At 50.9% G+C, this 27,998-nt stretch overlaps 1 protein-coding gene across 5 annotated transcripts in view; it reads right to left on the bottom strand.

The window, feature by feature from the left end:
• Nucleotides 1–27,998, bottom strand: part of LOXL3 (lysyl oxidase like 3) — a 330,073-nt gene that overhangs the window by 61,158 nt on the left and 240,917 nt on the right. For all 5 annotated transcript variants that reach the window (XM_069203048.1, XM_069203150.1, XM_069203233.1 and 2 more), the window contains one exon: nucleotides 20,865–21,084. In XM_069203048.1, coding sequence (XP_069059149.1) covers nucleotides 20,865–21,084 — 220 coding nt within the window. The remainder of the gene's footprint in view (nucleotides 1–20,864; nucleotides 21,085–27,998) is intronic.

Here is a 27,998-nt window from a genome sequence, read left to right as displayed (position 1 = left end):
TAAGGGGAACCCTTGGACTCTGTGCATGCTATTCCTTACTTTGAAATAGCACATACAGAGCCAACTTCCTACATTGGTGGATCAGCGGTGGGGTACAAGACTTTGCATTTGCTGGACTACTCAGCCAATACCTGATCACACGACAAATTCCAAAAATTGTCATTAGAAATTGATTTTTGCAATTTGATTTTTTTTTCGAAATTCTTAAAAGTCCTGCTAGGGCCTTGTGTTAGTCCCCGTTAGCATTTCTTTTAGAGTTTAAAAGTTTTGTGAAAGTTTGAATTAGATTCTAGAACTAGTTTTAGATTCTTAAAAAGTATTCCAACTTTTAGAAACATAATGCCTGGTGCAGATGTGAATGTGGAGGAACTCGACTTCACACCTTACCTCCATCTTAAGATGAGGGAGCTAAGGTCACTCTGCAAAATAAAGAAAATCACAATTGGCTTAAGACCCTCCAAACTACAGCTCCAGGAGCTTTTGGCAGAGTTTGAAAAAGCCAACCCCTCTGAGGATGACATCCCAGAGGATGATGTTAGTGACATGGAGGAGAATTCCCACCTTCCAGTCCTAACTAGGGAACCCAGGGACCCTCAATCCCTGATTCCAACTGTGATAGTCAGAGATGCTGCTTCCCTCACAGGAGGGACCAGCACCTCTGAAATCACTGAGGATAGCCTCAGTGAAGAGGACATCCAGTTAGCCAGGATGGCCAAAAGATTGGCTTTGGAAAGACAGATCCTAGACATAGAAAGGGAAAGACAAGAGATGGGCCTAGGACCCATCAATGGTGGCAGCAACATAAATAGGGTCAGAGATTCTCCTGACATGTTGAAAATCCCTAAAGGGATTGTAACTAAATATGAAGATGGTGATGACATCACCAAATGGTTCACAGCTTTTGAGAGGGCTTGTGTAACCAGAAAAGTAAGCAGATCTCACTGGGGTGCTCTCCTTTGGGAAATGTTCACTGGAAAGTGTAGGGATAGACTCCTCACACTCTCTGGAAAAGATGCAGAATCTTATGACCTCATGAAGGGAACCCTGATTGAGGGCTTTGGATTCTCCACTGAGGAGTATAGAATTAGATTCAGGGGGGCTCAAAAATCCTCGAGCCAGACCTGGGTTGATTTTGTGGACTACTCAGTAAAAACACTGGATGGTTGGATTCAAGGCAGTGGTGTAAGTAATTATGATGGGCTGTACAATTTATTTGTGAAAGAACACCTATTAGGTAATTGTTCAAATGATAAACTGCGTCAGCATCTGGTAGACCTAGGACCAATTTCTCCCCAAGAATTGGGAAAGAAGGCGGACCATTGGGTCAAGACTAGGGTGACCAAGACTTCCACAGGGGGTGACCAAAAGAAAGGGGTCACAAAGCCTCCCCAGGGGAAGAGTGTTGAGACATCCAAAAACAAAAATAGTAAAGAGTCTTCTACAGGCCCCCAAAAACCTGCACAGGAGGGTGGGCCCAGAGCCTCTTCACAAAACAATTTTGGGTACAAGGGTAAAAACTTTGATCCCAAAAAGGCCTGGTGTCGTAGCTGTAATCAGCCTGGACACCAAACTGGAGACAAGGCCTGTCCCAAGAAAAGTACCACTTCTAACTCCACTCCAGCTAACACTGGAATGGCCAGTCTCCAAGTGGGATCAACAATGTGCCCAGAGCAAATCAGGGTTCACACTGAAGCTACATTAGTCTCTGAGGGTGGGGTGGATTTAGCCACACTGGCTGACTGGCCTCCTAACATGCAAAAATACAGGCAGCAGCTCTTAATTAATGGGACAAGTGTAGAAGGCCTGAGGGATACAGGTGCCAGTGTCACCATGGTGACAGAGAAACTGGTTTCCCCTGGTCAATACCTGGCTGGACAAACTTATCCAGTCACCAATGCTGACAATCAAACTAAAGTACATCCCATGGCTATGGTAACTTTAGAGTGGGGAGGGGTCAATGGCCTGAAACAGGTGGTGGTCTTCTCAAATATCCCAGTAGACTGTTTGCTTGGAAATGACCTGGAGTCCTCAGCATGGGCTGAGGTAGAATTGAATACCCATGCAGCCATGCTGGGTATCCCTGAACTGGTGTGTGTCAAGACAAGGGCACAGTGCAAGGCTTAGGGTGAAAAAGTAGAGCTGGAGTCTGGAAAAAGGGCCCAGCCTACCAAGAGGAAAGGAAAGACAACTGGGAAACCAGCTGCAACACAACAACAAAAAGAGAACCTCTCTTCTCAGGAAGAAGTTCTACCCTCTGAGGGAACTGAGCCTATGGAGTTAGAACCTTATCAGGTTGAGCTCTTAGGCCCAGGGGGACCCTCAAGAGAGCAGTTGTGTAAGGGACAAGAAACCTGTCCCTCTCTTGAAGGCCTTAGGCAGCAAGCTGCTGAAGAGTCCAATGCAAGAAAACTGGAACACATAGGGTCTATTGGGAAGATGGACTCCTGTACACTGAGGCACGAGATCCCAAACCTGGTGCCACTAGGAGAGTGGTAGTGCCTCAGGAGTTCAGAGAGTTCATACTGACCTTAGCCCATAATATTCCCCTTGCTGGGCATTTGGGACAAACCAAGACGTGGGAGAGGCTAGTCAACCACTTCTACTGGCCCAACATGTCCCAGAAAGTTAAGGAGTTTTGTGTCTCCTGTACCACCTGTCAAGCCAGTGGTAAGACAGGTGGACATCCAAAGGCCCCCCTCATTCCACTTCCAGTGGTGGGGGTCCCCTTTGAAAGAGTGGGTGTGGACATAGTGGGTCCACTTGAACCTCCCACAGCCTCAGGGAATATGTACATACTAGTAGTAGTAGATCATGCTACTAGATACCCTGAAGCTATTCCCCTTAGGTCGACTACTGCCCCTGCAGTAGCCAAGGCCCTCATTGGTATCTTTACCAGAGTGGGCTTCCCTAAGGAGGTGGTATCTGACAGAGGTACCAACTTCATGCCAGCATACCTGAAACACATGTGGAGTAACTTATAAATTCACTACACCCTATCATCCACAAACTAATGGCCTTGTTGAGAGATTCAACAAGACATTAAAAGGCATGATCATGGGGCTCCCAGAAAAACTCAAAAGGAGATGGGATGCCCTCTTGCCATGTCTGCTTTTCGCTTACAGAGAGGTGCATCAGAAGGGAGTAGGGTTCTCACCCTTTGATCTTCTGTTTGGCCACCCTGTAAGGGGACCACTAGCTCTTGTGAAAGAAGGCTGGGAGAGACCTCTTCATGAGCCTAAACAAGACATAGTGGACTATGTACTTGGCTTCGTTCAAGGATGGCAGAGTACATGGAAAAGGCAAGTTAAAACCTTGAGGCCAGCCAACAGCTCCAGAAGTTTTGGTATGACCAAAAGGCTGCAATGGTTGAATTTCAACCAGGGCAGAAAGTCTGGGTTTTGGAGCCTGTGGCTCCCAGGGCACTTCAGGACAAATGGAGTGGCCCTTACCCAGTGCTAGAGAAGAAGAGTCAGGTCACCTACCTGGTGGACCTAGGCACTAGCAGGAGCCCCAAGAGGGTGATCCATGTGAACCGCCTTAAGCTCTTCCATGACAGGGCTGATGTGAATCTGTTGATGGTAACAGATGAGGACCAGGAAGCTGAGAGTGAACCTCTCCCTGATCTCCTCTCATCAAACCCTAAAGATGGCTCAGTGGATGGAGTGATCTACTCAGACACCCTCTCTGGCCAACAGACTATCCAGACTATTCTGGACTGGGCAGCTCCAAAAACCCAGACTCAAGTCAGGGCATTCCTTGGCTTGACTGGGTACTACAGGAGGTTTGTGAAGGGATATGGATCCATAGTGACAGCCCTCACAGAACTTACCTCCAAGAAAATGGCCAAGAAGGTAAACTGGACTGTAGAATGCCAACAGGCCTTTGACACCCTGAAACAAGCAATGTGCACAGCACCAGTTCTAAAAGCTCCAGATTACTCCAAGCAGTTCATTGTGCAGACAGATGCCTCTGAACATGGGATAGGGGCAGTATTGTCCCAAACAAATGAAGATGGCCTTGACCAGCCTGTTGCTTTCATTAGCAGGAGGTTACTCCCCAGGGAGCAGCGTTGGAGTGCCATTGAGAGGGAGGCCTTTGCTGTGGTTTGGTCCCTAAAGAAGCTGAGACCATACCTCTTTGGTACTCACTTTGTAGTTCAAACTGACCACAGACCTCTCAGATGGCTGATGCAAATGAAAGGTGAAAATCCAAAACTGTTGAGGTGGTCCATCTTCCTACAGGGAATGGACTTTATAGTGGAACACAGACCTGGGACTGCCCATGCCAATGCAGATGGCCTTTCCAGGTTCTTCCACTTAGAAAATGAAGACTCCCTTGGGAAAGGTTAGTCTCATCCTCTTTCGTTGGGGGGGGGGGGTTGTGTAAGGAAATGCCTCCTTGGCATGGTTACCCCCTGACTTTTTGCCTTTGCTGATGCTATGTTTTGAATTGAAAGTGTGCTGAGGCCTGCTAACCAGGCCCCAGCACCAGTGTTCTTTCCCTAACCTGTACTTTTGTTTTCACAATTGGCACACCCTGGCATCCAGGTAAGTCCCTTGTAACTGGTACCCCTGGTACCAAGGACCCTGATGCCAGGGAAGGTCTCTAAGGGCTGCAGCATATCTTATGCCACCCTGGGGACCCCTCACTCAGCACAGACACACTGCTTGCCAGCTTGTGTGTGCTGGTGAGGACAAAACGAGTAAGTCGACATGGCACTCCCCTCAGGGTGCCATGCCAACCTCACACTGCCTATGCAGTATAGGTAAGTCACCCCTCTAGCAGGCCTTACAGCCCTAAGGCAGGGTGCACATACCATAGGTGAGGGCATAAGTGCATGAGCACTATGCCCCTACAGTGTCTAAGCAAAACCTTAGACATTGTAAGTGCAGGGTAGCCATAAGAGTATATGGTATGGGAGTCTGTCAAACATGAACTCCACAGCACCATAATGGCTACACTGAAAACTGGGAAGTTTGGTATCAAACTTCTCAGCACAATAAATGCACACTGATGCCAGTGTACATTTTATTGTAAAATACACCCCAGAGGGCACCTTAGAGGTGCCCCCTGAAACCTTAACCGAGTACCCGTGTAGGCTGACTGGTTTTAGCAGTCTGCCACACTCGAGACATGTTGCTGGCCACATGGGGAGAGTGCCTTTGTCACTCTGTGGCTAGTAACAAAGCCTGCACTGGGTGGAGATGCTATCACCTCCCCCAGGCAGGACCTGTAACACCTGGCGGTGAGCCTCAAAGGCTCACCCCCTTTGTTCCAGCACCACAGGGCATTCCAGCTAGTGGAGTTGCCCGCCCCCTCCGGCCACGGCCCCACTTTTGGCGGCAAGGCCGGAGGAAATAATGAGAATAACAAGGAGGAGTCACGGGCCAGTCAGGACAGCCCCTAAGGTGTCCTGAGCTGAGGTGACTCTAACTTTTAGAAATCCTAGGGATAGGAATGTGACCCCCTCCCCTTGGGAGGAGGCACAAAGAGGGTGTACCAACCCTCAGGGCTAGTAGCCATTGGCTACTAACCCCCCAGACCTAAACACGCCCTTAAATTTAGTATTTAAGGGCTCCCCTGAACCTAGGAACTCAGATTCCTGCAACCTAAGAAGAAGAGGACTGCTGAGCTGAAAAACCCTGCAGAGAAGACGGAGACACCAAGGGCCATATTTATACTTTTTGACGCAAAACTGCGCTAACGCAGTTTTGCTTCAAAAAAATTAGCGCCGGCTAACGCCATTCTGAAGCACCATGCGGGCGCCGTATTTATTCAATGACGTTAGCCGGCGTTAGCCGCCGGCGCTGCCTGATGTGCGTGAAAAAAAATGACGTACACCAGGCAGCGCCGGCGTAGGGGAATATGGAGCTTGGGCGCCAAAAGATGGGGCAAGTCAGGCTGAGGCAAATTTTTTGCCTCAACCCGATTTGCGCCATTTTTTTCGACTCCCAACCCCCATTGAAATGACTCCTGTCTTAGCAAAGACAGGAGTCATGCCCCCATGCCCAATGGCCATGCCCAGGGGACTTCTGTCCCCTGGGCATGGTCATTGGGCATAGTGGCATGTAGGGGGGCACAAATCAGGCCCCCCTGTGCCACAAAATGAAAATGTCACTTACCCAGTGTACATCTGTTCGTGGCATCAGTCGCTGAGATTCACATGTTCTGCAATAGCTCGCCATCTGGTGTTGGGTCGGAGTGTTACAAGTTGTTTTTCTTCGAAGAAGTGTTTTCGAGTCACGGGACCGAGTGACTCCTCCTTCTTTGCTCATTGCGCATGGGCGTCGACTCCATCTTCGATTGTTTTCCCCGCAGAGGGTGAGGTAGGAGTTGTACTATAGTAATAGTGCCCGCGCAATGAAATGTGTAAGTATGTACCTATTAAAGGTTTAAATAATATATATACAAATGTACAAAATTGAAGGTAACTTCTGAACTGCTACAGGCTTCCGGGGAGGTGGGTGGGCCCATGTGAATCTCAGCGACTGATGCCACGAACAGATGTACACTGGGTAAGTGACATTTTCAGTTCGATGGCATCTGTCGCTGTAGATACACATGTTCTGCATAGACTAGTAAGCAGTTATTTCCCCATAAGCGGTGGTTTAGCCTGTAGGAGTAGAAGTTGTCTGAAATAGAGTTCTTAATACAGCTTGACCTACTGTAGCTTGTTGTGCGGATAGCACATCTATACAGTAGTGTTTGGTGAATGTGTGAGGCGTAGACCATGTGGCTGCCTTACATATTTCATGCATTGGGATGTTTCCTAAAAAGGCCATTGAAGCACCTTTTTTCCTGGTTGAATGTGCCCTGGGAGTAATGGGCAGTTGTCTTTTTGCTTTAAGGTAGCAGATTTGGATGCATTTAACTATCCATCTGGCTATACCTTGTTTTGATATTGGGTTACCTGCATGAGGTTTTTGGAATGCAATAAATAGCTGTTTAGTCTTTCTGATGTTCTTTGTTCTGTCAATGTAGTACATTAATGCTCTTTTGACATCTAATGTATGTAGTGCTCTTTCAGCCACAGAATCTGGCTGTGGGAAAAAAACTGGTAGTTCTACCGTTTGATTTAGATGGAACGGTGAAATAACTTTTGGTAAAAATTTTGGATTAGGTCGTAGGACGACCTTATTTTTATGTATTTGTATAAAAGGTTCTTGTGTTGTGAACGCTTGAATTTCACTTACTCTTCTTAGAGATGTAATGGCGATGAGAAAGGCAACTTTCCAGGTTAGGAATTGTATTCCGCAAGAGTGCATGGGTTCGAAAGGTGGGCCCATGAGTCTTGTTAGGACCACGTTTAGGTTCCATGAAGGAACAGGTGGTGTTCTTGGTGGTATAATTCTTTTAAGACCTTCTATGAATGCTTTGATGACTGGTATCCTATACAAGGAAGTTGAATAGGTAGTCTGCAGGTATGCAGATATTGCTGCAAGGTGTATTTTAATAGAAGAGAAGGCTAGCTTTGCTTTTTGTAAATGGAGCAAGTAATTTACTATATGTTTTGGAGTTGCGTCTAGTGGTTGTATCTGATTATGATGGCAGTAACAAACAAATCTTTTCCACTTACTTGCGTAGCAGTGTCTAGTGGATGGCCTTCTGGCCTGCTTTATGACTTCCATACACTCTTGGCTAAGTTGTAAGTGTCCGAATTCTAGGATTTCAGGAGCCAGATTGCTAGATTCAGCGATGCTGGATCTGGGTGTCTGATCTGTTGGTTGTGTTGCGTTAACAGATCTGGTTTGTTGGGCAGTTTGATGTGGGGTACTACAGAAAGATCTAGCAGTGTTGTGTACCAGGGTTGTCTTGCCCACGTTGGTGCTATTAAAATGAGTTTGAGTTTGTTTTGACTCAATTTGTTTACTAGATAAGGAAGGAGAGGGAGAGGAGGAAAAGCGTAAGCAAATATTCCTGACCAGTTCATCCATAGGGCATTGCCTTGGGATTGCTTGTGTGGGTATCTGGACGCGAAGTTTTGGCATTTTGCGTTCTCTTTTGTTGCAAATAAGTCTATTTGAGGTGTTCCCCAGAGTGTGAAGTAGGTGTTCAGAATTTGTGGGTGGATTTCCCATTCGTGGACTTGCTGGTGATCTCGAGAGAGATTGTCTGCCAGTTGATTCTGTATCCCTGGAATAAACTGTGCTATTAGGCGAATTTGATGGTGGATTGCCCACTTCCATATGTTTTGAGCTAATAAGCTTAACTGCGTTGAATGTGTTCCTCCTTGTTTGTTTAGATAATACATCGTTGTCATGTTGTCTGTTTTGACAAGGATGTATTTGTGGGTTATGATTGGTTGGAAAGATTTTAGTGCTTGAAAAACTGCTAATAATTCTAGATGATTTATATGCAGTTTTGTTTGATGTATGTTCCATTGTCCTCTTATGTTGTGTTGATTGAGATGTGCTCCCCACCCTGTCATGGAAGCATCTGTTGTTATTACGTACTGTGGCACTGGGTCTTGGAAAGGCCGCCCTTTGTTTAAATTTATACTGTTCCACCATAGAAGCGAGAGGTAAGTTTGGCGGTCTATTAACACCAGATCTAGAAGGTGACCCTGTGCTTGAGACCACTGTGAGGCTAGGCATTGTTGTAAGGGCCTCATGTGCAGTCTTGCGTTTGGGACAATGGCTATGCATGAGGACATCATGCCTAGGAGCTGTAGTATTGTTCTTGCTTGTATTGTTTGACTTGGAGACATGTGTTGAATGACTCTGTTGAAATTGTGAATTCTTTGTGGAGTTGGCGTTGCTACTCCTTTTGTCGTGTCTATTATGGCCCCTAGATATTGCTGTACTTTGCTTGGCTGAATGTTGGATTTTGCAAAGTTGACGGTGAACCCTAGTTTGTAGAGGGTTTGTATGACTTGATTTGTGTGGTTTGAGCATTGTGTGAGCGAACTGGTTTTGATTAGCCAGTCGTCTAGATACGGGAATACATGTATTTGCTGCCTTCTGATGTGTGCAGCGACTACTGCTAGGCCTTTTGTGAATACTCTTGGAGCGGTTGTTAAACCAAAAGGCAATACTTTGAATTGGTAATGTATTCCTTTGAATACAAACCTTAGATATTTTCTGTGTGATTGATGTATTGGTATATGGAAATATGCGTCTTTGAGGTCTAGGGTTGTCATGTAGTTGTGTTTTTTGAGCAATGGTAACACTTCTTGTAGTGTGACCATGTGAAAGTGGTCTGATTTGATGAAAGTGTTTACTACTCTGAGGTCTAGAATTGGTCTCAGTGTTTTGTCCTTTTTTGGTATCAAGAAGTACAGTGAATAAACTCCTGTGTTTATTTGTGTGCTTGGTACTAATTCTATTGCATTTTTTTGCAGTAGTGCTTGAACTTCTATCTCTAGAAGCTGTGAATGGTGTTTTGATAAATTCTGTGATTTTGGTGGTATGTCTGGAGGGAATTGCAGGAATTCTATGCAATAACCATGTTGGATAATTGCTAGGACCCAAGTGTCTGTAGTTATTTCCTCCCATGCTTTGTAATAATGACGTATCCTCCCCCCCACTGGTGTTGTGTGGGGGGGGTGAGTGACGTGTGAGTCACTGCTTGTTGGTAGTGGTTTTGGGGCTTTGAAATCTTCCTCTATTCCTAGGGAATTGCCCTCCTCTATACTGGCCCCGAAAGCCTCCCCTGTACTGTCCCTGGTAGGTGGACGGTGCGGACTGTGAGGTACTGGCTTGTGTGGCCTGACCCCGAAACCCTCCTCTAAAAGGTGTTTTGCGGAAGGTGGTATAAGATCCTCTGCTCTGCGGGGAGTAGAGTGCGCCCATGGCCTTGGCAGTGTCAGTGTCCTTTTTGAGCTTTTCTATGGCTGTGTCGACCTCCGGACCGAACAGAAGTTTTTCGTTTACTGGCATGTTAAGTACTGCCTGCTGAATTTCTGGCTTGAATCCAGACGTTCTGAGCCATGCGTGCCTACGGATGGTAACCGACGTATTAATGGTCCTTGCGGCTGTGTCTGCTGCATCCATAGAGGAGCGTATTTGATTGTTGGAAATGTTTTGACCCTCCTCAACAACCTGTTTTGCTCTTTTTTGTAGATCTTTTGGGAGATGTTCAATGAGATGCTGCATCTCATCCCAGTGGGCTCTGTCGTATCGCGCTAGCAGCGCTTGTGAGTTTGCGATGCGCCACTGGTTTGCTGCTTGGACAGCGACCCTCTTCCCGGCTGCATCGAACTTTCTGCTTTCTTTATCTGGGGGAGGTGCATCCCCAGAAGTGTGTGAATTTGCCCGTTTTCTGGCAGCCCCTACCACCACAGAATCTGGTGGCAGCTGAGAGGTGATGAATACAGGGTCCGTAGGAGGCGCCTTATACTTTTTGTCCACTCTAGGCGTTACTGCCCTACTTTTAACTGGCTCCTTGAAGATCTCCTTTGCATGGCGTAGCATGCCTGGGAGCATAGGCAGGCTTTGGTAGGAGCTGTGGGTGGAGGAGAGGGTGTTAAATAAAAAGTCATCCTCTACTTGTTCAGAGTGTAGTTCCACATTATGGAACTGTGCTGCTCTAGCCACCACTTGTGAATAGGCTGTGCTGTCCTCAGGTGGTGATGGCCTAGTTGGGTATGTGTCTGGGCTGTTATCAGACACTGGTGCATCGTACAAGTCCCACGCGTCTTGATCTTGGTCATCGTGGCTCATGGCGGTATGAGCTGGCGAATGTGACGGGGTGTAAGTTGGCGAAGCCGGAGTTAAAGGTGGAGGCGAGGGAGGAGGTGTTACCTTCTTTGCTGTTTGTTGCTGAGGAGCCTCTAGTGCTGTAAACTGAAGTGTTCTCTTTCTTTTGACAGGTGGAAGGGTACTGATCTTCCCTGTCCCCTGCTGAATAAAGATACGCTTTTGCGTGTGATCCACTTCAGTGGATTGCAGTTCCTGTTCGAATCTGTGTTTTTTCATTTGTGAAGACATAGAATGTTCTTCAGTATAGGAGCCTCAAACTGGGTCTGTTGGTGCTTTTTTCGGCTCCGAAAACCCTGTTGTTTGTCTTTTCGGCTCCGAGGTAACCTTCCTCTTCTTTTGTGCCGAAAAATCTTGGCCTCTATGATCTTCGGCGCCACTGTCTCGGCGTCGATCCGTGTCGACACCGAACTCTCGGTGTCGATGCTTCTCTTTAGCACTCTCTCGGTCCCGAGGAGGCTGCGTGCCGGTGTCTCGACCGGAGTCGGACGATCTCGACACTGAATGGGCCTTTTTCGGTGCCGATTGTTGGTCACCGGGAATTTGGGTTGAGCCATGGCCGGTTGGCAGTGGCGTCCCCTGGGCCTTTTTGCCTTTTTTAAGTTCTGATCTCGACGTCTTACTCACAGTTTTTGTATTGTCGAGTTCGTCGGAGTCTGAATCCTGGATGGAAAAGGATTCCTCCTGTTCCTCTTCTGTCTCGAACTGTCGATGCTCCTTTGGCGTGGACGCCATCTGCAGTCTTCTCGCTCGACGGTCGCGCAGAGTTTTTCGGGACCGGAACGCCCGACAGGCCTCACAGGATTCTTCGCTGTGCTCGGGTGACAGGCACAGGTTACAGACCGAGTGTTGGTCCGTATAAGGATATTTGTTGTGGCATTCAGGGCAGAATCGAAACGGGGTCCGTTCCATCGGCGTTGTTCTCCACGCGGTCAGGCCGACTAGGCCCCGACGGTGTGCCGAAATCTACCCCGAAGGGCACCGAAGCGCTTCGATGTTCAATGCGTCGTCGTGTGTGTTTATCTCGAACCGGATCGCAACGATACCGTCGAAAATCTTCCGTTTTCAGCTATCTTTCCGTTCCGAAACTCGGAGCGACAGGAACACGTCCGAACCCGATGGCGGAAAGAAAACAATCGAAGATGGAGTCGACGCCCATGCGCAATGAGCACAGAAGGAGGAGTCACTCGGTCCCGTGACTCGAAAACACTTCTTCGAAGAAAAACAACTTGTAACACTCCGACCCAACACCAGATGGCGAGCTATTGCAGAACATGTGTATCTACAGCGACAGATGCCATCGAACAAAATATATATATATACTTACCTGAACTTACCTTAATGTCCCTGGGATGGGTCCCTCCAGCCTTGGGTGTCCTCCTGGGGTGGGCAAGGGTGGCAGGGGGTGTCCCTGGGGGCATGGGAGGGCACCTCTGGGCTCCTTCCGAGCCCACAGGTCCCTTAACGCCTGCCCTGACCAGGCGCTAAAAAACGGCGCAAAAGCGGCTGGACGTCATTTTTTTTGACCCGCCCACTCCCGGGCGTGAATTTTGCCCGGGAGTGTAAATACGGCGCACATGCCTCGGAGTCACTTTTTTAGACGGGAACGCCTACCTTGCATATCATTAACGTAAAGTAGGTGTCCACGCTAAAAAACGACGCAAACTCCATGGACTTTGGCGCTAGACGCGTCTAACGCCAAAGTATAAATATGGAGTTAGTTTTGCATCGGAATTGCGTAAAAAAAAACGACGCAATTCCGGCGCAAACAGAGTATAAATATGCCCCCAACTGCCTTGGCCCCAGCTCTACCGGCCTGTCTCCCCCCTTCGGAAGAAAACTGCTCCAGCGACGCTTTCCCCAGGACCAACGGCCTCTGAATCCTCAGAGGACTGACCTGCTCTAAAAGTACCAAGAAACTCCCGAGAACAGCGGCCCTGTTCACCCAAGACTGCAACTTTGTTTCCAAAGGAGCAACTTAAAGGCAACAGCGTTTCCCGCCAGAAGCGTGAGACTTGCAACCCTGCACCCGGCGACCCCGACTCGACTGGTGGAGAAACAACACTTCAGGGAGGACCCTCCGGCGACTCCGAGACTGTGAGTAACCAAAGTTGTCCCCCCAGAGCTCCCACAGCGACGCCTGCAGAGGGAATCCCGAGGCTCCCCCTGACCGCGACTGCCTGACTCTCAGATCCCGACGCCTGGACAAGACCCTGCACCCGCAGCCCCAGGACCTGAAGGATCGGAACTCCAGTGCAGGAGTGACCCCCAGGAGGCCCTCTCCCTTGCCCAGGTGGTGGCTACCCCGAGGAGCCCCCCCCTTGCCTGCCTGCATCGCTGAAGAGACCCCTTGGTCTCCCATTGAAACCTATTACAAACCCGACGTGTGTTTGCACACTGCACCCGGCCGCCCCTGTGCTGCTGAGGGTGTACTTTCTGTGCTAACTTGTGTCCCCCCTGGTGCCCTACAAAACCCCCCTGGTCTGCCCTCCGAAGACGCGGGTACTTACCTGCTGGCAGACTGGAACCGGGGCACCCCCTTCTCCATTGAAGCCTATGCGTTTTGGGCACCACTTTGAACTCTGCACCTGACCAGCCCTGAGCTGCTGGTGTGGTAACTTTGGGGTTGCTCTGAACCCCCAACGGTGGGCTACCTTGGACCCAAATCTGAACCCCGTAGGTGGTTTACTTACCTGCAAGAACTAACAATTACTTACCTCCCCTAGGAACTGTGAAAATTGCACAGTGTCTTGTTTTAAAATAGCTATATGTGTTTTATTTGAAAAGTATATATGCTATTGTGATTATTCAAAGTTCCTAAAGTACTTACCTGCAATACCTTTCATGCAAAGTATTACATGTAGAATTTGAACCTGTGGTTCTTAAAATAAACTAAGAAAATATATTTTTCTATACAAAAACCTATTGGCCTGGAATTGTCTCTGAGTGTGTGTTCCTCATTTATTGCCTGTGTGTATGTACAACAAATGCTTAACACTACTCCTTTGATAAGCCTACTGCTCGACCACACTACCACAAAATAGAGCATTAGTGTTATCTCTTTTTGCCACTATCTTACCTCTAAGGGGAACCCTTGGACTCTGTGCATACTATTCCTTACTTTGAAATAGTGCATACAGAGCCAACTTCCTACAACACCTCATACATGGCCTCTGGGTCAAGGTCCCCATGTCTCAGGTGGCATTTCATACATGGCTTCTGGCATCAGGGTCCCCATGTCCAAGGTGGCTCCTCATACATGGCATCTGGGTCAGGGTCCACATGTCTCAGGTGACACTCATAGTTGGCTTCTGGGCTCAGGGTCCTTGTATCACAGGTAAAACCTCAGTTGACACTTTATACATGGCTTCTGAGGTCAGGGCCCTGTGTCCCAGGTGACTACCCATAAATGGCTTCTGAGGTCATGGTCCTCATGTCTCAGGTGACACCTCACACATGGATCTGTGGTCAGGGTCCCAGTGGCTCAGATGAATCCTCATTCATAGCTTCTGGGATCATGGTCCGTGTCCCAGGTGACATCTCATACATGGCGTTTGGGGTCAGGATCTGTGTGTCACAGCTGACACCTCATACATGGCTTCTGTGGTCAGTGTCCCCATGTCTCAGGTGACATCTCATACATGACTTCTGGAGTCAGAGTCCACATATCACAGGTGACGTCTCATACATAGCTTCTGGGGCAGGGTAACCATGTCCCAGGTGACACCTCATACATGGCTTCTGAGGTCAGGGTCCCCATGAACCAGGTGACACCTCATACATGGCTTCTGGGGTCAGAGTCCCCATGAACCAGGTGACACCTCATACATGGCTTCTGAGGTCAGGGTCCCCATGAATCAAGTGACACCTCATACATCCTTCTGAGGTCAGGGTCCCCATGAATCAAGTGACACCTCAATCATTGCTCCCGGGGTCAGGGTCCCCATTCTCAGTGACATCTCATACATGGCTTTGGAAGTCAGGGTCCATCTCTCGGGTGAGACCTCATACATGGCTTCTGTGGTCAAGGTCCCCGGGTCTCAGATGACACCTCATACATAGCTTCTGGGGTCAGGGTCCATGTCCCAGGTGACATCTCATACATGGCGTTTGGGGTCAGGGTTTGTGTATCACAGGTGATACCTGATACATGGCTTCGGTGGTCTGTGTGCCCATGTGTCAGGTGACATGTGCACCCTGACTCCAGAAGTCATGTATTAGATATCACAGGTGAAGTCTCATACATAGCTTCTGGGGCAGGGCAACCATGTCCCAGGTAACACCTCATACATGACTTCTGGGATCATGGTCCCTGCATCCCAGGTGACACCTCATACATAAAAGCGTGTTGAATTGGACTTAAGAGACTTAGCTGGTGTATTCCCTTCCTTTGAAATACTACAACCAACGAAATTATATCTTAATTGTGGGATCTTACCAATCAGTTAGTAGCGTTCCTCGTCATAGGAGGACTAGGGCCCATGTCCTCCGGCTTAAGCTCCCACAGCTCAGGTAAATAGGCATTCCACACAGGAAGTTAACCCGTTTAGACCCTTCTTTCTCTTTGGATGTGACACCTCATACATGGCACCTGCGGTCAGGGTCCCCATGCCCCAGGTGACACCTCATACATGGCTTCTAGGGTCACAGTAACCATGTTCCAAGTGACACCTCGTACACGGCTTCCGGGGTCGGGGTCCGTGTGTCCCAGGTGACACCTCGTACACGGCTTCCGGTGTCGGGGTCCATGTGTCCCAGGTGACACCTCATACATAGCTTCTGGGGCCATGGTCCGTGTCTCAGGTGACATGTCACACATGGCTTGTGCGGTCAGGGTCCCTGTGTCTCAGGTGACACCTCGTACACGGCTTCCGGTGTCGGGGTCCATGTGTCACAGGCAGGCTCCCAGGTACAGAGAGTGATGTACATTTATTTATCCACATAGTGGTTTGCAAAGCGCCTACACAGCTGGAGTATCTACCTCTGGCCTGATTTAGATCTCGGAGGACAGGCTACTCCCCCTCAACGATGACGGATATCCAGCCGCTGGAATAGTAGTCCCATTATATCCTATGTGACTCAGATTTCTGCGGACAGAATATCCGTCACCTTTGTGACCGAGTACCCCTCGGCCGAAATGTAAATCAGGCCCTTTGTTTCTTACAAATCACCCTGAGTTTCGTTATTCACAGAGTTTGTCTGCAGCAACCTAATGGCAAACTGCGAACTGGCGACCAGCCTCTGACCGGAGATCCCTGTCCTGTCCCTGGACTGCCTCTGACTGGAGATCACTGTCCTGTCCCTGGACAGCCCCTGACCGGAGATCACTGTCCTGTCCCTGGACAGCCTCTGACCGGAGATCCCTGTCCTGTCCCTGACCTGCCTCTGACTGGAGATCACTGTCCTGTCCCTGACCTGCCTCTGACTGGAGATCACTGTCCCAAGACTGCATCTGACCGGAGATCACTGTCCTATCCCTGATCTGCCTCTGACCGGAGATCACTGTCCTGTCCCTGGACAGCCTCTGACCGGAGATCCTTGTCCTGTCCCTGACCTGCCTCTGACCGGAGGTCACTGTCCTGTCCCTGACCTGCCTCTGACCGGAGGTCACTGTCCTGTCCCTGACCTGCCTCTGACCGGAGATCCCTGTCCTGTCCCTGGACTGCCTCTGACCGGAGATCACTGTCCTGTCCCTGACCTGCCTCTGACCGGAGATCACTGTCCTGTCCCTGACCTGCCTCTGACCGGAGATCACTGTCCTGTCCCTGACCTGCCTCTGACCGGAGATCACTGTCCTGTCCTTGACCTGCCTCTGACTGGAGATCACTGTCCTGTCCCTGACCTGCCTCTGACTGGAGATCACTGTCCTGTCCCTGGACAGCCTCTGACCGGAGATCCCTATCCTGTCCCTGACCTGCCTCTGACCGGAGATCACTGTCCTGTCCCTGACCTGCCTCTGACCGGAGATCCCTGTCCTGTCCCTGACCTGCCTCTGTCCGGAGATCACTGTCCTGTCCCTGACCTGCCTCTGACCGGAGATCCCTGTCCTGTCCCTGGACAGCCTCTGACCGGAGATCCCTGTCCTGTCCCTGACCTGCCTCTGACCGGAGATCACTGTCCTGTCCCTGACCTGCCTCTGACCGGAGATCACTGTCCTGTCCTTGACCTGCCTCTGACCGGAGATCACTGTCCTGTCCCTGACCTGCCTCTGACTGGAGATCACTGTCCTGTCCCTGGACAGCCTCTGACCGGAGATCCCTGTCCTGTCCCTGACCTGCCTCTGACCGGAGATCCCTGTCCTGTCCCTGACCTGCCTCTGACCGGAGATCCCTGTCCTGTCCCTGACCTGCCTCTGACCGGAGATCCCTGTCCTGTCCCTGACCTGCCTCTGTCCGGAGATCACTGTCCTGTCCCTGACCTGCCTCTGACCGGAGATCCCTGTCCTGTCCCTGGACAGCCTCTGACCGGAGATCACTGTCCTGTCCCTGACCTGCCTCTAACCGGAGATCACTGTCCTGTCCCTGACCCGCCTCTGACCGGAGATCACTGTCCTGTCCCTGACCTGCCTCTGACTGGAGATCACTGTCCTGTCCCTGACCTGCCTCTGACCGGAGATCCCTGTCCTGTCCCTGACCTGCCTCTGACCGGAGATCCCTGTCCTGTCCCTGGACTGCTTCTGACCGGAGATCACTGTCCTGTCCCTGGACAGCCTCTGACCGGAGATCACTGTCCTGTCCCTGACCTGCCTCTGACTGGAGATCACTGTCCTGTCCCTGACCTGCCTCTGACCGGAGATCACTGTCCTGTCCCTGACCTGCCTCTGACTGGAGATCACTGTCCTGTCCCTGACCTACCTCTGACTGGAGATCACTGTCCTGTCCCTGGACAGCCTCTGACCGGAGATCACTGTCCTGTCCCTGACCTGCCTCTGACCGGAGATCACTGTCCTGTCCCTGACCTGCCTCTGACCGGAGATCACTGTCCTGTCCCTGACCTGCCTCTGACCGGAGATCACTGTCCTGTCCCTGACCTGCCTCTGACCGGAGATCACTGTCCTGTCCCTGGACTGCCTCTGTCCGGAGATCACTGTCCTGTCCCTGACCTGCCTCTGACCGGAGATCCCTGTCCTGTCCCTGACCTGCCTCTGACTGGAGATCACTGTCCTGTCCCTGACCTGCCTCTGACTGGAGATCACTGTCCTGTCCCTGACCTGCCTCTGACCGGAGATCACTGTCCTGTCCCTGGACTGCCTCTGTCCGGAGATCACTGTCCTGTCCCTGACCTGCCTCTGACCGGAGATCACTGTCCTGTCCCTGACCTGCCTCTGACTGGAGATCACTGTCCTGTCCCTGACCTGCCTCTGACCGGAGATCACTGTCCTGTCCCTGGACTGCCTCTGTCCGGAGATCACTGTCCTGTCCCTGACCTGCCTCTGACCGGAGATCCCTGTCCTGTCCCTGACCTGCCTCTGACTGGAGATCACTGTCCTGTCCCTGACCTGCCTCTGACCGGAGATCCCTGTCCCAAGACTGCCTCTGACCAGAGATCACTGTCCTGTCCCTGACCTGCCTCTGACCGGAGATCACTGTCCTGTCCCTGACCTGCCTCTGACTGGAGATCACTGTCCTGTCCCTGACCTGCCTCTGACCGGAGATCACTGTCCTGTCCCTGACCTGCCTCTGACTGGAGATCACTGTCCTGTCCCTGACCTGCCTCTGACCGGAGATCACTGTCCTGTCCCTGACCTGCCTCTGACCGGAGATCACTGTCCTGTCCCTGGACTGCCTCTGTCTGGAGATCACTGTCCTGTTCCTGGACTGCTTCTGACCGGAGATCACTGTCCTGTCCCTGACCTGCCTCTGACCGGAGATCACTGTCCTGTCCCTGACGAGCCTCTGACCGGAGATCACTGTCCTGTCCCTGACCAGCCTCTGACCGGAGATCACTGTCCTGTCCCTGACCTGCCTCTGACTGGAGGTCACTGTCCCAAAACTGCCTCTGACTGGAGGTCACTGTCCTGTCCCTGGACTGCTTCTGACCGGAGATCACTGTCCCAGGACTGCCTCTGAGTGGAGGTCACTATCCATGGACTGCTTCTGATCAGAGGTCACTGTCTCATCCCTGCCATGCCTCTGACAGAGGCAGTCCTGGGACAGTGATCTCCAGAGTGGAGGTTACTGTCCCTGGACATCCTCTGACTAGAGGTCAGTGTCCTGTCCCTTGACTGCCTCTGAGTGGAGGTCACTGTCCTATCTCTGGACTGCGTCTGACTGGAGGTCACTGTCCCTGGACAGCCTCTGAGTGGAGGTCACTATCTGTGGGCTGCCTCTGACCAGAGGTCATTGTCCTGTCCATGTTCTGCCTCTGACTGGAGATCCCTGTCCCAGGACTGCCTCTGAGTGTAGGTCACTGTCTGTGGACAGCCTCTGAGTGGAGGTCACTGTGGCAGGACTTCCTCTGACTGGAGGTCCCTGCCCCTGGACTTCCTCTGTCTGGAGGTCACTATCCCTGGACTGCCTCTGAGTGGAGGTCAGTCCTGTCCCTGGGCTGTCTCTGATTGGAGGTCACAGTCCTGTCCCTGGACTGCGCCACCCACAGCATTGGCAAAGCCACTCGTCCTCACCTATGGGTGACCTATAGACTTTGGTTATCTGGTAATGGTGCAGAAAGGCAGTGGGGGAAGGATAGTCATGGGTACTGTAGAAATGTTAAAAGTGCTATGACGCGGCCAGCACTAGCCGCCGCGTAGCACTTGTTTCCCTTATAGAAGATGGAAGGGGAGGGAGCAACCTGTTCGTGGGTAGGAGGGGTGAAACCACACAGGCGTGGGTGGGGAAGAAGCCACGTGGACGGGTGTAGGCGAGGGTGGGCGAGGAAGAAGCAACATAGACAGGGCGGTGGGAGGGAAAGAAGCAAGAAATAAAAAAACTGTACCTCAATCACAGAGCCAGCAGCGGAAGGACCCTAACCGAGATGAAGTAATCAGTACTTGGTCTGTGCTCCAGCTAAAAGAAGAGGAAGTGAAGCCAGCTGGTGCTGCCCAATTAGAAAGCAGCAAATGAGAATGACAATAAAGCCCATGAATAGTAAGCAATAGGCGGGCTCCAAGCCCCTTGAAGAACACAATGGGGTTCATTCCGACCCCGGCGGGCGGCGGGCGCCGCCCGCCGGGCGGAAACCGCACAAACACCGCCCCGCGGTCAAATGACCGCGGGGAGCATTCCAACTTTCCCGCTGGGCCGGCGGGCGATCTTCAAAAGATCGCCCACTGACCCAGCGGGAAAGCCCCAGCAAAGCTGAAGCCGGCTCCGAATGGAGCCGGCGGATTTGCTGGGGTGCGACGGGTGCAGTTGCACCCGTCGCGATTTTCAGTGTCTGCCAAGCAGACACTGAAAATCTTAATGGGGCCCTGTTAGGGGGCCCCTGCAGTGCCCATGCCTGTGGCATGGGCACTGCAGGGGCCCCCAGGGGCCCCACAACACCCGTTCCCGCCAGCCTCTTCCTGGCGGTGTAAACCGCCAGGAACAGGCTGGCGGGAAGGGGGTCGGAATCCCCATGGCGGCGCTGCATGCAGCGCCGCCATGGAGGATTCCCTGGGGCAGGGGAAAACCGGCGGGAAACCGCCGGTTCCCCTTTTCAGAATTGCCCCGGAAGCACCACCAGCCTGTTGGCGGTGCTTCCTCTGCCCTCTGCCCTGGCGGTTAGAAACCGCCAGGGTCAGAATGAGGGCCAATATCCCTTGCAAGTGAAAGCTCATGTGCCTGCGTATGCTCAAGCAGGTGAGACCTAAAAACACTCAGATCAAAAGTGTGAGTCGTAGGACAAACTGGCAATCTCTGATGAGTTTCTGACTTTAAAAAAGTCTCTGCACTCTCTGCCACCCACCCCAAACAGTCCAAGAAAAAGGCACCAAAGCTGCCCCAGAGAAGGGCCCTGACCCAAAGAAACAGGAAGGGGCCCCCAAGACCACCTGGAAGAACACGACTGTAGGAGCCCAGAATGTGCCATGGCTGTGGGTCTTGGAAAGATGCCAGCACCAGATGACCCACAGCCACACAAATCCCAGAGACTGTCCTATTGGGGGGGAGGATGACTATCCCTAGTCATTTCACAATGGTGTGCTCCTCAGTGAGGGACTGACCAGAGGACACTCCGGAGGCTTCTTACCTGGCTTGGGGTCTGCTGTGCCTGCTTCTTCTTCAGGCCAATGCTGTTGGCAAAGAGCGAACCGGCCAGGCAGCTGGCCACCGCTGGCATCCCCCCTTGGCAGGCACTGGTTATGTTCCCCTTGTAGAACTCAAAGGGGCAGACTGAGATGTGCACCTCGATCCCTGTGCATGCCACTGAGTGCAGGCGGTAGTTGAGCTGCTGCCGTTCCGTGTACAACCTGTCAGGAGAAACAAAAGGGGGCATGAAACATGGCATGATGACCCCAAAAACAAGCCTACTCAATGGTTCCTGTGGTCCAGGTAGAAGAAAGGGCAAGATGACCCCAAAAGAAACCTTCCCAGGGGTCCCTGTGATCCAGGTGGAAGAAAGGCCAAGATGACCCCAAACAAAACCTTCTCAGGGGTCCCTGTGGTCCAGGTGGAAGAAAGGGCAAGATGACCCCAAAAGAAACCTTCTCAGGGGTCCTTGTGGTCCAGGTGGAAGGAAGGCCAAGATGACCCCAAACGGAAGCCTACTCAATGGTCCCTGTGGTCCAGGTGGAAGAAAGGGCAAGATGACCCCCAAAGAAACCTTCTCAGGGGTCCCTGTGGTCCAGGTGGAAGAAAGGGCAAGATGACCCCAAAAAAAGCCATCTCAGGGGTCCCTGGGGTCCAGGAAGAAGAAAGAGGGGCATTTGTAAGAAGTGCTGTCATTGGTTGAGATCCCACAGAGGACCTGGAGAGGAGGAGCCTCCTGAAGAAGAGGGTTGTCTGAGGAGGCCAGAAGAGAGGGACACATAGTCCCAGTGAGGAGCTGGGAGACCAAAGAAGGACATGAGAGCAAAGGAGATTTTATTTAGGAAGAGGTCCAGCATTCTGAGGAGAGTAAAAGAGGGGTGAACATACAAGATACATATCAGTATAAACATATGCATGACGTCCATAGGCATTGTTTGAGTCCGTGAAGTACCTTCCTGCAGTAAATCTGTCTTCTTTGAAGGTTGATGCTGCAAATACCATTCAGTGAAAGCTCCCAAGGTGCAGCTCCAACTCAGGGCCTTGTTTCTGCAGTAGCTTTCATCTGCCTGAGTTCAGATGCCTGATTTTAAAGGTGATTCTGTCACTCTTTCAATCTCTGTCTTGTCCTGAAGCGGTGGCCACCTCATGTTAGATACCTGTGGATTCTTAGGGGCATATTTACTAGAAATTGGCACACAGCAGCACCGCAAGTGCTTTTGCTGCCCTGCCCTACGCCAATTCAAGAGGGCATAATTGCACCATATTTAAGAGATGTGGTGCATTCCTGTCCTTTCCCTCGGAGCTGGTATGTAAAGCAGACACCCTTGCACCGTGGTGCCTGTGTTGTTGGCAGGAAGGGACACCTTCTTGCACAAAAACAATCCATGGAGGCTTGTTCCTCCTCCTCAGAATGCAGCACACGTAGAAATATGAAACAGCAAGGAGAAATAAAGATATTTCTCCTTGTTGCGCCTCCCCTGAAGTTTTGACGCATTCCCAGGTTCACAGATTATTGTAAATCTGGGAATGCATCAAAACCCATGGATGTTGCTTGGGAAAACCCACCGCAACGCCCATAAAACGCCTCCCAGACGCAGAGTAAGGCAACGCAACGACTTGCGCTGCTTTGTCTTACTCCATATTTACTAGGCCATGAAAAGTCACGCAAAGTAGCCTTGTAGATATGGGTCTGCACTGTGCGCCGCCAGGACGTCACAAAACGTGACGCACCCATGGCGCACAGGGCTTGTAAATATGCCCCAAAGCATCTCTCGCTTTTCTGTAGAGACACTTCCCTTAGAGCCTTGGACACTACTCTCACATTCCCTGTGATACTAGGGTCCTCCGCTCTCAAGAAAAGACCCTCACGCTGATCCCTAGACATGATCTTTCAAAGCTCAGTCCCTACTCCCAAGCACGTGTTGCTCTTATCGTCTCACAGGCGGATGCCCGCTACTCCCAAAGATCTTCTATCGCTCTTCAGAGGAGACCTCTCTTAGGGGGCCGGGCCCTCTACTCTTGAGTAGCCTCTCTCTGAGTGTCCTCCCTCCCCAGCCTCAGATCCTTCTAGAAGCCCTGCAGATCTGTCTCTACTGCTGCAGGCATGTCCCCGTTCAGTGAAGCGATTGGTGATCTAGGCCCATATTTATACTTTTTGACGCTAAACTGCGCTAACGCAGTTTAGCGTCAAAAAGTTTTGCGCCGTCTAACGCCATTCTGAAGCGCCATGCGGGCGCCGTATTTATGGAATGGCGTTAGACGGCGCAATCAGACCGGCGCTGCCTGGTTTGCGTGGGAAAAAACCACGTAGACCAGACAGCGCCGGCGTAGGGGGAAAATGGCGCATGGGCGTCTTAAAATGGGGCAAGTCAGGTTACGTCGAAAAAATCGTCTTAACCCGACTTGCGCCATTTTTTAACGACGCCCATCCCCCATCAACATGACTCCTATCATTGTAAAGATAGGAGTCATGCCCCCTTGCCCAATGGCCATGCCCAGGGGACTTCTGTCCCCTGGGCATGGTCATTGGGCATAGTGGCATGTAGGGGGGCACAAATAAGGCCCCCCTATGCCACCAAAACAAAATATAAAAAAAAAAAAATTATACTTACCTGAACTTACCTGAATGTCCCTGGGGTGGGTCCCTCCATCCTTGGGGGTCCTCCTGGGGTGGGCAAGGGTGGCAGGGGGGGTCCCTGGGGGCATGGGAGGGCACCTGTGGGCTCATTTTGAGCCCACAGGCCCCTTAACGCCTGCCCTGAGCAGGCGTTAAAAAGTGGCGCAAATGCGCCGTTTTTAGCCACGCCAACTCCCGGGCGTCTCTTTTGCCCGGGAGTATAAATACCACGTAAAGTCCTGGGAGTCATTTTTTAGACGGGAACGCCTCCCCTGCATATCATTAACGCAAGGAAGGGGTTCACGCTAAAAAATGACGCACATTCCGGGAACTTTGGCGCTATTCGCCTCTAACGCCATAGTATAAATATGGCGTTAGTTGGCGTTAGTTTTGCGTCGAAATTTGCGTCAAAAAAAAGGACGCAATTTCGGCGCAAACGGAGTATAAATATGGCCCCTAGTGCTGCAGAGACGACCAGTCAAGAGGTTGACCCTTGCTACAAACAGTGCGTAGAGTGAAAGCTGTGGTTGCCCAGCACCCGCACCAGGCGTGGCCGGCAGCGATGAAGGCCTGGAGCATTGCCATGCTGAGGAGGTCAGGATCACGACTAAGGTTGTCACCTGTCTTGCTTTTTGTGGGAAAGGCCCTTTTTTGTGGACGTTATACCATGAGATGATGGCATCTCACCCACATCATTCTTCGAATGCCTCAGCTTCTGCCCAACCTTTCCCCTCAAGGAAGCTGCTGGCAGGGCCCCCCAGTCTCACAATGCGCTCTCGCCCCAGTTACCTCTTCGTGGGCTTCAAGTCTTCTTTCTGCCTATATTTGGGAGAAGATTTGGGCAACATCTTGTGAAACAGAAATACTCGGATGCTCACCGAGACAGGTTGACGGCTATGGGGTGACGGGCCAGAGGCAGGGACGTAGCTTAGTCAGCGAGATTCATGGGGTGTCACTCTCAAATTACCCACCTAAGAACAGTGGGCTGCACAGTGGGGGGTTGAGATGACCAAGGCTCGGGAGGGACTGTTTTCATGAGGAACAGGTCGGTACTGATTTGCTTCACATGGGCCCTCTCCAGAGTGGCACAGAGGGTGAAGAACAGTGGGTTGGCTCGCTACCTGAGAGATTGCCTCTGGTTAGACTATGTGCGAGCTCTCGTCCCATCTCCTTGTGGGCGTACAACTTGAAACTTGAGACCGGTGCAGCTCTCCACGCCTACTACTGTGAATTCCAAAAATGTAGAAATCTGCACCCTTTCAAGGAGCACTTCAATTGGTGCAGATCTAATACTTTCTAGGCAAACCAGTCACTATATATATATACATATGTAAGATCCCAAAACCCAACAATTATCAAGTTGAAGTCTCTTAGGGAAATGGGAACAACGAAAACAACTGAGACAGACATAGCAGACCCAACTCAGGGCCCCAGACTCAACTACCAACCCAAGAATGCATGTGAGGAGGCGTCACACCCCAAACACACCTGCTGAAGATGCGCCCCTGCCTGTCCCACCTGGGCCTGGTTCTTCTCCCTGGGAACTCATGACCACAGCCTGAAGTTCCCGTCCTGGGATCATTCATTTTAAATGTATTTTTCTGCATGCACCCTGTTCGTCTCTGCTAAAAGAAGCCTTGACGGTAGAGTTGTCATGTGCAAGTGAGCAGCATCCATGTTTCTAGTCCTCGCCTTTTACAAATCATTTTTGGAGTGACTGACAGCCCCATGTACTAAGCCTGGTTGCAAACAGAGGAGGGTGTGTCGGCAAATTAAAAAGGCGAGTCGAGCTATAGCCGAGCCCTGGACGTGGTTTGACGCAGGAGCCGAGCCATGAAAAAGTGTAATATGTATGTCATATAACAAACATAATGTAAAAATATGATACAATCTCTTCAAAACTCCAAAAAGTTTATTTCTTTAACATGCAGAAGTTTCACCTTAGCACATCATATTATACCACTGCACAGACAGACGTTTATTAAAAGTGATAGAGACTTATTTACAAGCCCCCTGTACCACTGGTGCGTCACCCACAGCAGCGGCGCGTTGTGCAGGCCCATATCTACAAGGCCGCGTAAAGACACTTTACAGTGCAAGTCGCTGCGTTGCCTTACACTGTCAGGGAGGTGTCCCATGGGCATTACGGTGTTCCCACGCAACACCCACGAGTTTTGACGCATTACCAGATTTACAGAGAATGGGTAAAAATCTTGCGCCTCCCCAGGGGAGGTGCAGCGAGGAGAAATCTCTTTATTTGACCTTGTTTTTCCTTTTCTATGTATCCTGCATCCTGCAGCACACATGGAAAGAGGAAAAGGCCTTCCTGGATTATTTTTGCGCAGGAAGGTGCCCCTTCTTGCAGAGAAATAATCCTGTCTGTGACGCAGGCACCCTTCCACCATAGTGCATGGGTCCCTGCGTCGGCGCTAGGCAGCCAGTTTTCTGAGAGGACAGAAATGAGCAACATCTTGTAGATACAGCGCATTTCTGCCCTTTCCCGTGGCGCGCGGCAGCGCTGGGAGATCACGTTGCTGCGCTGCGCCACGATGCTTGAAAATGAGCCCCGTAGTTTTTGGACATATTCACGGCTCACCCCTCCAACGACAATGCCATGAGTGAACTAGGAGGCAAGTCAGTAGTCATAAACTCTAAACGTTTTAGATTCTTATTATAGATGGAGCAACATTACAGTGTAATAAACAAACTTAAGAGGCACTTATACAGCGCAGACCATGAACTCAAGGATTTAAAAGTGCTCCCATGTGTGATAATAATGAAAAAAGGAGGCACTGTGAAATCAAATCTGTGCCTAGGATCAAAACATTTGGACAAGAAGGGAAGCTGGGATTGATTCCAGGTTATCTGGTTTCACATTTTGAAATCTAACTACCAAACGAGTACCTCTGTCATTCTCTCTGTCTCTCTGTCTCTGTCTCTCTCGTTAACATTCAACACAGAGATAGCAGACCCGACTGAGGGCCCCAGAAACAACTACCAAGCCAAGAATGCATGTATTTGGGGTCTTACACCCCAAACACCTCTCTGAAGCTACCCCCCGGCCAGAGGTGGAGCTGAATTTGGGGTGAAAACATGAGGTTTTATGGCAGTCTGTCACCGCTGAAAGACCAGGGTGACTATGTACCATCCGACAGGCCACTACGGCCACGCCAGGGGTAGCCACATGCCAGGCGTTGCTCTCCACATGACTGATCTGGGCCCAACTCTACCAGCTTTCCAGAGAAGCAGCTAGAGCTTCTAAGCCGCTTTAGCTCAGGTGACTCCCACATCTCCCCACCCCATGGATGCTTCAGGCCACAGGGCTGTGACGCAGAGTTGTGAGCGTCCCTGTGATGTCAGCAGTGCACACAGACTCTTCATCACTTTTATGTGGTCATTTCAGAGAAGGACATTTACAGTGAGTATTAGAAGGGTCCTTGTTTCTTACTCCAGCGCGTTCATTGGCCCAGGTGCATATTTCAAGACGCTCCCTATGGTGCAGCGATGTGTGGGGTGAGCGCCCTCTGGAGGGTATAACAGGGTGCTACTGTCTGAGGCGTCCCGGAGGTTGTGAATAACAATCTTAAGGGGCGAGCTCCCTCTGGTGGCTATAAAGTGATATCACTGTGATGTTATGTAGAGGAGCGCCCTCTGGTGGATATAACAGGGTGTTTCTGCCTTAGGCGTCCTGGAGGCTATGAATAACATACTGAAGGGGCGGGCTCCCTCTGGTGGCTATAAAGTGATATCACTGTGATGTTATGTAGAGGAGCGCCCTCTGGTGGATATAACAGGGTGCTTCTGCCTTAGGCGTCCCGGAGGCTATGAATAACATACTGAAGGGGCGCGCTCCCTCTGGTGGCTATAAAGTGATATCACTGTGATGTTATGTAGAGGAGCGCCCTCTGGTGGATATAACAGGGTGCTTCTGCCTTAGGCGTCCCGGAGGCTATGAATAACATACTGAAGGGGCGCGCTCCCTCTGGTGGCTATAAAGTGATATCACTGTGATGCTATGTAGAGGAGCGCCCTCTGGTGGATATAACAGGGTGCTTCTGCCTTAGGCATCCTGGAGGCTATGAATAACATACTGAAGGGGCGGGCTCCCTCTGGTGGCTATAAAGTGATATCACTGTGATGCTATGTAGAGGAGCACCCTCTGGTGGGTATAACAGGGTGCTACTGTCTTAGGCGTCCTGGAAGTTGTGAATAACATACTGAACGGGCAGGCTCCCTCTAGTGGCTATAAAGTGATATCACTGTGATGTTATGTAGAGGAGCGCCCTCTGGTGGGTATAACAGGGTGCTACTGTCTTAGGCGTCCTGGAAGTTGTGAATAACATACTGAACGGGCAGGCTCCCTCTAGTGGCTATAAAGTGATATCACTGTGATGTTATGTAGAGGAGCACCCTCTGGTGGGTACAACAAGGTGTTACTGTGTTTACTTCACAGAGGCTGTGAATAGCACTTGGAGAGGAGGGCTGCCTCTAGTGGCTGGAAAGATATTAATGTTTTGA

The sequence above is a fragment of the Pleurodeles waltl genome, chromosome 1_1 (assembly GCF_031143425.1).
Source record: "Pleurodeles waltl isolate 20211129_DDA chromosome 1_1, aPleWal1.hap1.20221129, whole genome shotgun sequence".
NCBI classification, from domain to species: Eukaryota; Metazoa; Chordata; class Amphibia; order Caudata; family Salamandridae; genus Pleurodeles; species Pleurodeles waltl.
This window is presented reverse-complemented; position numbering and strand designations above follow the sequence as displayed.